Source organism: Pinus tabuliformis, chromosome 7, assembly GCF_031772625.1.
Source record: "Pinus tabuliformis cultivar Carrire ecotype Pingquan chromosome 7, CPIR1, whole genome shotgun sequence".
In the NCBI taxonomy this organism is placed as follows: domain Eukaryota; kingdom Viridiplantae; phylum Streptophyta; class Pinopsida; order Pinales; family Pinaceae; genus Pinus; species Pinus tabuliformis.
In genome coordinates, this window is record NC_142293.1 from 139,976,636 (window position 1) to 139,988,896 (window position 12,261).

The 12,261-nt window shown below is 38.2% G+C and overlaps 1 protein-coding gene across 4 annotated transcripts in view; it reads left to right on the top strand.

The window, feature by feature from the left end:
- The window catches only part of LOC149246146 (HECT-like ubiquitin-conjugating enzyme (E2)-binding protein), a 124,291-nt gene that overhangs the window by 18,674 nt on the left and 93,356 nt on the right, over positions 1 to 12,261 (top strand). For 2 of the 4 annotated variants that reach the window (XR_016266520.1, XM_089457836.1), the window contains exon 2: positions 5,583 to 5,664. Coding sequence is in view for 3 of the 4 variants with exons in the window: in XM_089457836.1 (XP_089313962.1) it covers positions 5,583 to 5,664 (82 nt within the window). In the remaining variant the exon portion in view is untranslated. Of the gene's footprint in view, positions 1 to 5,539; positions 5,665 to 12,261 lie in introns of all 4 variants that reach the window. The other 2 variants (XM_089457838.1, XM_089457837.1) reach the window with 2 other exon arrangements.

Genomic DNA, 12,261 nt, shown 5'->3' on the forward strand with positions numbered 1-12,261 from the left:
CCGACGGAGGGAAGGATGAGGAATGCGGGTTAGACGAAGCAGGGAGCATGCAGGTAATGAGGATGGCTGGCTCGGATGGGGAGCTGTAGCGATGGACAACGATTCGTCGATGGGCAATGAATGAAAAGACTGCGGGAGTAGCGAAGGTTTAGAGTTAGCGTGAGGGGGATGAAGGTTTTAGCGATGGAGTATGGAAACTTGGAAGGGATGAGCAATGGGAGTGTGTAGCTGTAGCAATGGACAACGAATTGCGGAGAGATGAAAAACACAGGTAAAGAGGGCGGGATTAAGATTTGAAGGCAGAAAACAGAGATATGGCAGCTGGACTGGATGCCAGAGGACAAGATAGGAGCTGCGTGAGGGTTAGCAGATTTGGGAAATGCAGGCAAGCAGATAACGATGATAGGCAGCATATAGATGCAGAAAATCGATGGGAGAAGGGAGGATGCAGGTTGGGAAAGAAAACTCGGATTGCAGGCAGAAATGGCAGCAACGAATTTGATGCCAGAGGATGAGAAAATACAGGGTTTGGTGGCAGCGAAGGTTCTGTAATTCTTTTTCGAAATTGCACAGTAAACCCCAAAACCAGGCAGCCAATCAATCTGCAAAATGGTGGCCCAAAACTTCCACCAGAACCTCTAAATTTTTTTCTAGAAATCTTAATTAAATTTTTAAATCGCTCTGCTTCAGATTTCTTTGAAACCCTTATAAAATTTCCAATTTTTTTTTTTTAAACTCTTGGATTGCAAAATCTTTGGATAGAAACCCTGCCAAAAATGGTGCTGATGGACCCCCAAAGATCCAGATCTTACCCTCCAGGGCCTAGATCTCGACTCTGCACAACTTTCAGCTTCAGATCTGCAGCTGCAAGGCAACAAGAAACACCCAAACGATATATATAATGACTCAACAAACTAAAATCATGAAAACCCAAGTTAGAAAACTGAAAATAATTACAGATCTATGTACATGAATAGCAGATCTATTAGATCTAGGGAGTGTGAGTCCAACTCCGCTCCCAGATCTGATAATTTGAGGCCCTCAACAGCCAGATCTATCGATTTATAGAAAAATTAAATATTTTGAATTTTAAAGGAGGTACTGAGCTCAAAACCCTTCATGCATCACCCATAAAAAATATCGTATGATAAGCCCAGGATCAAATTTAAGCTGGGCTCTTCAGAAAACATGGATCGGCCGAGAACTTCCCCGAACACCCGATGATCTAATAATCAAGGATTTCTTGCAAAACTCAATTTAACCATCAACATAGAGCGAGAAAACGATAATAAAATTAAGATAAATAGAGATACCTGCTATTATATTCAAAACTCAAATTATCATTTAAACCCCAGCGATTGAGCAAGATACCTGTGCTCAAATCACTCTTCAGAAAGCTATCATCAATGGCTAAAAAAAATTTATGCATGAAAATGACACATCTTACAATATTTCCATGAAGAGTAACACCAACAGAAATTAACCCCAAAGTCTTTCTTTATTGCTCATAAAGAGATTACAAGAGAGCTTTTCGCTTAGTACACGATCAAAAAATCGGATGAATTGACTGACAAAAGACCTCCTATTTAAAGATAAAAATCCTCCAACGGCTAGTTCGAGTGATCCTTGTCAAAGCAATCTCGACTGTTGATGAGGATTAAAATTTCCTTTAATTTCATTCGTTGAAATTTTAAATTATTGAGGAAATTCGAAATTTTCAATTAAATGCATTTTAATTAATTCAAAAATTAAATTTTTTGAATTAATTTCCTCAAAATTTTGAATTTGACTTAACCCCAAGGACCAAAGGCTTAAAATTTAGCAAAATAATTAATTTACCTTGGTCCCTGGACCTCTTAAACTTTAATTTTTTAAGGACCAACGAATTTTGCCTTTGGAGAATTTAAATTTACCTAGGATCTAAAATTAATCAAATTGTTGGCTTAGGATTTTAATTAATGTTGGCCAGAAAATTTAATTAATTATCCTATGAGGGGATAAATTATTTTTCTAACCCTCAAGACACTTTACATCATGATTTTTACATTCTTTATATCTCAAGGGAAAACCCATTTGCAAAAGACCCTCACAGACTACTCAGTTCTGCGATACAAAATATAATCTAGTAGGTCAAACAATTTGTAATAAAATAACCTAACCAAATAGTTAGGATTATTCCCAAACCACTTTTACATAGACTTGATCTAGAACACTAGGACTCCCCTAAGATCCCAGTGACAAAATCCATTCTGACTTTGGGGTAAGGCTGAAGGAAAACTCTGTCGATCATCCGAGAATGGATCGGTGAGACAAAAAACCTCCCGGAATATAGATCGTCACCAGAAAAGTAGGTTTATTTAGGGGATTACATACACGGCACGAATCTGCTGAGATTATTTACATTATACACATGCAGACTGGGTTTACATTATAAGATGATGATCAAGCTGATGATGATAGTTGGATGGCACGAACACATCGATCAGGCGTTATTCCTTTTGCGAAAAAAGGAGGTGTGCTACTATGGGTCGTTGACACGTAGTGGTCAACAATGGGAAAGGGCATTTAACTGAATGGGAGTTATAAGGTGAAATTAAAACTGGGTTGGGATTGCAAGAAACTTTTTAGTCATCAAATTTTAACAAAACCGTGACTTTAAGAGATGAAGTGGCAGAAATAATTCAGGCCTTGAGGCTAGTTACCAGTGTTGCCAACATCCCGATTTTATCTCAATTTTGTGATTTTCTGGCTTTGCTGATGTTTGCTGATTTTTACTGATATTTTCACGTTTTTTATGGTTTTTTGGTTTTCTGGACCCTTGCCGATTTTATCTCGATGCTGATGTTTGCAACATTTCCCATTACAAAGGTTATTCCATGCTTTAATAAATTATAATGTTCCTATTATAGCTGAGGAGTTAAGTTAGTAACTTTATTTGATAAGAAATTCATGTTATAAAGGTATCATGACCTATTGTTGATAAAGTTATAGTTAATAATTTGATATTGGTGTGATCCAATCCTATCATCGAGGCTATGGAAATGACTGACTGTTGAAATACACATTGATTCGAATGGTTCTCTCTCTATTGTTGGCTTTGCATATTTTGCTATTGTGTCTGCAATTTCTGTTATTGTATTAGAGCCATAGAGTCAAGAAGATGATTTTAGGAATCACGATGAAGAAGCTGAAGCGTTGTGAGATTGCATAACAGAGAGTCAACTCTGGAAGGTAGCACAAGTTGGAGACTCTATGAGAGAATTGGAAGTGCTGGTACAAGTTTCAAGATAGGTGCAACACAATTCAAGGTGAGTTTATGGTGAAATTCAAGTGAAAGCATGAAGTTTGAGGAAGTTAACATGCACACTTTCCACAACAGATCTTGGGCACAACAAAATGTATGCATGTATTCCAAGGCAAATGTTGGGCACACATATTGAGGTAGAGGAGTTTGCACAATGAAACCTGGGTGCACATCTCAAGCTAAATATTCTACATAATGAAATATGAAAATAATTCCCAAAATAGAAGATTTGCTGTAGAAACTATGCACAAATGCACAATTCTCGAGGAAACAGATTTTGGAAAATAGAAATATGAAAATAATTCCCAAAATAGAAGATTTGCTGTAGAAACCATGCACAAATGCACAATTCTCGAGGAAACAGATTTTGAAAAATAGACTTTGTGCCCAGATTTTGAAGCACAATCTCCAGGCATTCTTTTTTCCGAAACCCATACTGTTTTTAAAGTTTCATGCAACTTAGATCAGATATCTTTTTTCAGTGTGCTCCTCAGCAGTGTTTTTTGCCCTGTTTCTGGTTTGGCAATATTTGGTTGAATTGGTAGAAGAATATAAAGTAAATCATAATAGACCAAATTTAATTTGGTGGCATTGATTTATGCTGAGGAAAAGATTAAAAAGTTTCATAAACCACTATACTAAAGGCTAAGCCTTGAATTTTGTGTAATAAACAAACTGGACCTTTACAAGATGCCTGCAAAAGGTAGATAATTACGATGCAACGTTCTATTAAGCATGATATTTTGTGGAGTCTGAACACAAGAAGTCAACTTTTAATTGGAGAAATAAGTTTTTTTCTTTTTATAGAATGGTATGATGAATCTTTTTTAAAGCTACGTAGCTAGTGAAAATTATGCCTTAAAAAAGAGGAAATGCATATTATTTCTTCAATTATTGGCCTCATTCTTCAAACAATATTTTGAGGGCTATAAAATTAATCACCAAGCTCATTTGGAATGAAATGAGGATAAGCCAATATGAATGATTTCAAGAACATACCAGTTTGAAAATGAGATCCAGTTCAGAAGTTTGTAACTAATATTTTGCTTTTTAAAGTATTCTAAGTGCTGTGGTCATAGAAAGTTTGAGCCTCACCAGTTTGTGTAAACTCTCCATTTATGTTGATACCGCGACTCCAGCAACATATAGCTTGGTAAGTCGGTGAACGATATAAATTGGATCATTATATTGTTTGTCATCCATCTCGATGTTCTAAGTTAAAATGAAAAATCATTTGAGAAAAAGCTACATGACTGGTACATGCAGACACAGAACATGTATTTATATTGGGTGGGGTGGGGGTTTATGTATATGTATCTTTTTTCAAAGAAATATAATCCCTCACTCATCCATGTATTAATCATTCCAAGTGAGGATGCCGGTACCTTGCTAGTTCCCTGTTGAATTCCCACCTTCCCTAGTTTTCCCAGATAGAGAAGGGTAGAAACTGTCAGCAAAAATACCAGCTGATAACCACAAAGGTCTCAATGGGATTTGATCCCAAGAGCTCTCTTTAACTTTGCATACAAGCATCTATCAATTGAGCCAATTGAGCTAACCTTTAGGGCTTTACTATAAATAAATAAATATATAAAAACTAAATAACACTACAGAAATAAAACATAGACATGAATATGTAATTTTTTCACCATTAACAAAATATAATTATATCAAACATGTCAGGATACACATGAACACAAATTTTAACACTTTTTTGATAATTTGTAAACATTCTGTGCTGTCCTTTGTTGGACATGTCAGGGTCTGTGCTGTCCAAAGTGTTGGACATTGTGGAACACGTGCCCCACATGTGTCTAGCATTGGGACAGTGAGTGTCCAAGTATCTGACACACTGGGTATGCAACATGCAGCGCTGGGAGGGCATGCCCTGATTCAGAGAAAAAGATCAGTTGCAGCACACATTATTGTAGGTCCTAAATATTGAAGTCATGAATCTGTATTTGTAATTTTTAATAGTGAGTGTGAAATGATGATTTTCTAAATTACTCTACTGTGCGAACTAGATAAAAGTCCTGTTGGCAAACCAACTTATGTCAGCACTGTAAAAATGCATTGTCTTATTTACTTAGATCCAAAACATTTGGTCAATTGACTTTCCAGGTTTTGAAATATCACGGTTATCTGTTTCTTGTGAAAATTGAAATATTATGCCTGTGAACGAAATTGAAGTTTCAGAGTGATATAGCTCTATTTTAAGTTTTTTCTAAAATGCAGCAGGCAGGTTCATGTTCAATCTAAGTGAGAGTTCATGATCCAGATACACGATTTCTTGCAATGGAAGGAGAAGTTCACTTTTACTGCAGGAATTGTACAGCAAGGCTTACTAAAGAACCTCTCAGGTAACTGCTTACCTTTTATGTGCTGTGATCAGAGTGCAAATTATTTTCTTTTACTTAGGATTTGAAAAATTCACAAAATCTTTTCCTTTCATTTCAAGTGGCACCTGGGTTCATTAGTGACTCAAGGTGGAATCTTCAGAGGTGATCACTTGGTGGTTATGTAGATAAAAATGATCCTGGAATCATGCTTTTCTGTACAGGAAGAGATGTATGAAGTCACTTTTGTACAAAAGAACTTCAAAATTTTGGATTCTCCAGTAATAAAATGAAATGCTGAAACCCATTTCAACAATGGGAAATTTTTTATGAAGAATCTTCGGCGAAAATCACATAGAAAAACTTATGTCGACGCGTTTCGAACCTTCCAGTGCGGTTCATCATCAGGACAAGTTGAATGAGCAGATCTCATTTAGCACTTTAAATAGACAGGGCAGAGAATCCATGACTCAACGGCTAAAACTAAAAAATAACAGCTAGAAAATGATAACGGTTAGTTTGACCGAGATGGAAATTAATAATAATAATAATATTATTATTAAAAATATTTTCTTTTAAAATAAAATTGATAATCAAAATTAATAATTTTAAATATGTTGAATTTAATAGTTAGTTATACATAACAAACCTATTATTATTATTATTATTAATATTTTCTTTTAAAATTAAAATTACTAATAAGAAAATCAATAAATTCAAATATGTTGAAATTACCAAAATGCGTTTTTGGAATGCAATATAATGCTATTTGCTGTGGAACGTAATGTGGGATTTATTATAAACCAAAATATCTGGAATATTCAAAGGTGACCACTTCTTGGTTCTGCGGAAAAAGTAGTCCAGCAAGCATGCCTTTCCTTAAAGGAAGGGATGCAACAAGACAGTTTCGTACAAAACAACTTCAAAAGCTTGGTTTGTCTGTAATAAAACGATAGAGTGCCAAAATCATTTCTACAATGGGAAATACGAAAATGAATTTCTGGAATACAACAGAATGCTACGAGGTGTTTGGCATAATGTTTATGGCTTTTAAGTTTTAACAGATTCTAGTCTGTGCCTGTGTCATTTCCGGCGATCAAGGATCATTTTTTGTTTTGGTTTTTCGTTTTTTTTTTATCTTTCACTGCTTCCTGGTATTTGAGAAAAGCCAAGTTTTATTGCCTTATTCATGATTGTATCTGTTCATGGTTTAAAATGTTTTCCTGAATCTACAGATCTATCAAGCTCCAAGAGGGATCAAATCTCTTGAGGTGCAAACCTTTCCTCAAGTTTTGCACTCAAAAAAGAGGTTTGCTCTTTTAGAGATCTGATCCCTTCCAGCATTTGATAGATCTGGAGTTAATATGGATCTAGGCTGGTATTTTAGTATTCTGGAGTTCAAAATTCTAAAAACAATTTGCTTCCCTGGTAACTAACCTTTGGAAGATATTCATGATCAGAAGAGGTAAGGATCCTAGTGGTTGGTTGAGACTTGAAACATTCACCAGGAACATTCTTTCTTCACATTTTCATCACTTTTTGAAGGTTCATGATTATTTTTTGCACAAACTAGATATTTCTTAGCATCCATCATATCATAGTGAAAATGTGTTTTGAGCCTCATCAGTTCTTATACTATTCACCAAAGAATTATGGCTTTTTGCTATTGGGTGCATGCTTTTTTTTCCATGTAACAAAGCATCCCACCCTCCAGTTTCTAGGTAAATTTAAGATATCCTTCATGTTAATTTTCTGGCCCCAGCCACTGGCAATTTATTCTTGGGTAAATACCTTGCCGTAAATTTATTAACTGCATTTTTACCGAATAATAGCACTGCTGAGATTTTTAACAGTTAAATAAATAGTAAACAGTGGAAAAAAAACCAATTTTATGTACATGCACAGACATAAAGTATGCCCTTCAAATCTGCTGTTTCATTAATTAAATTCTTCAGCATACAAGGGCTTTCCCAACTGGGAAAATAGATGCCTACTGAAGAAAAATTACAAACAACAAATTCTAGAATTTTTCCAGCTGAGAAACTCTTTCCTTAGCTAATTTTGCAGCCGTACAGCCTGCTGCCCATTCATGCGTGACCATTCAGGGTGGTTTTTTCCCCTTGTCCACACATGTTGACTATACGATCCTGTCTTTGCTGCTGCAGACCTGCCTGTGCCATATTGCTGCCATGCCTGAGCCTTTTCTTGCCATTGCCAATGCTCCTACGGCTTCCTGCCCGTGCTGTATGACCTCTGCAACTTGCATCTGTGAGTTGTACGGTCTCCTGCTACAAAATGACTCCAGGTCAGTCCTTTGATAGTGAGGAGCAGAAGGCTTCAAAGGATATGGGTACAGATGCCTCTAGTCTATCTGTTCATCCTTCAGACTATCATGAGGAGTCAGTAGAGCCAGCAGACCCAGTGGACCAGCCTAGGGATGTTGCAGAGATCAGGAAGAGGCCGGCATGGCTTCGTGACACTCTGTAGGATGCAGAAAGACATGCAGTTCCCATGGGTACTGTTAACCACCACTAGTGGGTGACCCCATAGGAGAAATTTTCTCCTAGATTTGTCTTCAGCCGACAGCCAGCAGCCCTGACAGCCAAGAACCCTGATAGCCACCAGTGTAGCTGATATTGTGCCAGATGTCTCCACTCCCTGAGCCAGTGATATATCCCCTCGCCCATCCGTCGAGAGCGTATGTTTGAAGGTGGGCCATCCAATCCTAAAGGTATGTCTTTCATTGTGCAATCAGATGCTTATGATTGTTTTTCTTGGGCACACTTCGGTATGGATTATTGGGTGACTTGTAAGGAGGAGGGGTTTCCACTATTTTCTTGTTCCCTCACCTTAACTCGGGGGTTAATCCTCAACCCTAGTCCCGTGGGATCTGCCCCAATGGCTTATAGCTTTAGAATGAGCAGCACTTGGGAAACCCTGATTTTGCTAGCGCGGTCCCATTTTCTTGTTCCACATTTTTCACTCCTCTCCGCACATTACATGTCCTATTCATCATCTTCCCTCTTTGGGTCCACATGACCACTGGGTCCACAAGGCTTTGGTACTCCCCCCTCTGCTTGTCCACATGTCTGGGTTGGGCCTGGAATGACGCCCTGGAGGTTGATGTAGCTAAAAAAAAGGTGAAAGCATATCATGGGCCCATTCAAAAGAAAATATTACGACAAAATACAAAAGATGGCCGAGACAATAAAATTTAGCATGTGGGAAAAGATCCTAGCTCTACCCCTTATCATTATGGCCATCACCCTGGTTCCTAGGGTCCCTATGAGTGCCCCCCTTGCATCATTAAGGAACCCATGTATGTCCCAACCCTTGGTGGGCAATGAACTGCCCCACCTTAAGGGGGTAATCTCTGCTATATCATACACATCATGCGCTCATCCCCTGGAGCCCCGAATAGTAAAATTAAAGAACAATCAATAAAAGGAAAAAGGCAAATGAAGAGGGGTGGAAAAACAAAGGCCGAGGTAACTCATGTACCTCGATTGCTCCCTCCTACATTTATACACCCAAATATGTGGACATCCCTCATCATTACCACCCTTGAGCCCATGGCATTTGGCCTTAAGACGCCTGTCTCCCAATCCACCTCATTATTATCCACACAGCACCTACCACTTGAAGGATGTACCTTCAACATGTCCTTCCCTTTAGGGGTTGGGAACATCTAATAGGGTTGTTTATTAATCACTCCTACTGAAGTAGGTAACACTATTACATGTTCAAAGGCCCAAATTTGGAAGGGAAGCCCATTATGAAGTGCCATTTGTGCCCTAGACTAACCAGCTTGATTCACTTAGATGCACTAATGAATGATTGTACCTAAACGTGAGGAGGAGATGTTGGAATTATTGAGAGGGGGGTGAATCAGTGTTTCCCTTATTTTCACAATTGGTTAGTTACTCTTTTTAAACATTCAGTGCATCAAATAAACAAGAAACATCACCGCATCAGTACACAAGAGATTTGCTCAACAAGCTTTGGTTATGTTTGGTTTACATACAAATTTACCAGTTGAACTGGAAAGAAGTAGAAGACTCCCCAAGGGTTTTATCAACAAGGCTGGAAGGAAGCAAATGCTCCTTGGATGAGTTTGGGCTCCCCTACCAGGGACAATGACCCAACTACAATCAACTCCTTATCAAGATGCAGCCTCTACTGCTGCCCTTCATTGCCACTGCTGTCCACTGTTGCTGCTGCTGCTGCTACTTGCCACTGCTGCTATTGTCTACTGCTGCCTCTTACACTGTTGCCATTGCTGCACTACTGCTGTACTGATGCATTACTATCCACTGCTTGTCACTGCCCATTGCTGCTGCACGAGTGCTATCACTCACGATTTCCTCTGTTGCTACTGTTGCCACTTACTGCTGTCACTTTCTTTCACAAGGTCATTGTTGTATGTGTCATACAATCTTACTATCATGAGTTATATGTCACTGTCACAAGGATTCATCTCTCTTAGGTCACTTTCTCTCTGCCATATAGGACACTATGATATCACTGTCTCACTGTCTCATTGTCATTGCAACATAGGAGACACTATCATGCTACTAAAATCACTGTCATGTCAAATCAAAGACACTGCGACTCATCATGGGTTACTGCCATCAAACACATATATCAAGTCATGTTGTTTCATTGGATCGCTGCCATATCATAGACATTGTCATGTCTCTGTCATATTTTATAGGGATTCTGCCAACACAGTCATAAGCCATTAAGGTCACTGTCGTATAAATCACTTCTATACATAGTTACAACCATATTAATTGATTTTTATGTATAAAACATAGTTATTCAAGCTCAGTGTCATATAGGACACCGTCACACATCACTGTAACAACCACTGCATTCCTACTACTCTTACTGTTCATACACAAGAAGCTATATAGTCACAATATGCCTGTCAATTATAAATGACTACAATACAAACTCTAGCAAGCCCTAGCTTCTGCTCAACACTTCATGTCAACAAGCTAATGCCTCACGCAATATCGGAACATAGACTTGGAATGTGCTCCTTGCATATCATATGCAGATAACCATCAACTTGTCCATTCATAGCAACTCTACTTGGTCTGTCGTTCTTTTTAAGCTACGTGCAACAGAACACATGCACTTCGTCTCTTCACACAGACAACTAACAACTTTCTCATTAACTTGCACTAGTTTATTGCACCAGAGACTAAATTAGTGCAGGAAGAATGTATCACCAAAACCACTGGGCTTACGCACTGTTAGGAAGATTACAATCAAAGTCATCAAATGTCGCTGTCATCATCAATAAAATGTCGTCAAGGTTTCACTATTGTCATACAACTAGGTGACTGTCACATTGATTATTGGCTCGCTGTCATAAAGCCTGCTGTAGCCAAGGTCTCTATTCACAGTCAACAGGGTCACCATTTTATTGTCAACAAGGTCTCTGTTTCTATTGTCAATAGGGTCACTGTTTTACCATCAGTTATTTCACTGTCATCTATCAAGGTCTTGTCACTGCTATAAGCAAGTTTACTGACATATAAATCATTATCTCTGTTATACATCATTAAGTCTCTTTTGCGAGGACAATGCCATACTTATCACTTGCTAGCATATATAAATTATTGTCAAGTCCTTCTCTACATATAACACTGCTTCAACATATGTCGTTGTAGAAATAGTCCTCATGCGAGTCACAAAGATTCATTATGAACCATAGAGATTATGTACGCCACAAAAGATATATATGCAATGTATAGAATGTTCCATAAAAATTATGCGACTTTCAGAGGATAAATATGTGATGCACAGAATGAGCCATAGAAATTATGTGAACGTTCAGACCGTAGATAAATATGCGAGCCTCAGAATCAATTCAGCCAAAGAGAATGTAATGTGATCCACGGTGAATAGTAGTGTGCCATACAGAGAAGCTGCAAGCCTTATAATGTGAGCTACTATTGTAGAATGTAAGCCACGAACCATCATAAAATGTGAGCCATAGATTTGGTTTTTGAAGAACGAAAATGCATGAAATGACAGACAATGATACCTGAAATAAAAACTCAGCGAAGACACAAACACATCGTTGATTAACCAAGCCACAGATGTAATACGGACCGAGCTTCAGAATTTAGACCAAAAAGGAGATCAATCTGTCCATATAGTGCTCAGATGCATTGCACCTGCAAAAAGACATTGAACCCCATGAATTCCATCCAAAAACCATACTGTTGAGATCCGTTATATAGTTTTTGGATGGTATTTGTTACCCATCACCCGTGGGTAGTTTCCATAGGAGAAAATTTTGCTCCTAGATGGTCCTTAGCCGTAAGCCAATAACCCCTTGCAGCCACTCAATAGCTCTATGTGTCACTATCTCCGCTACCTGAGCTAGTCGCATGCACCCTCGCCCATTTGCTATGATCATATGTTTGAATGTAGGCCTTACAACCCCGAAGGGATGACTTTTCATTGTGTAGTTGGGTATTTTTGTTTAATTATCATGGATACTTATGGGCATGGATTAGTGGGGGGATTCGACGGAAAGAGTGGGCTTGGCTTGTACTATTGTCTCCTCTGTCCAATTTGATGGTTAACCTTGTATCTTAGTCT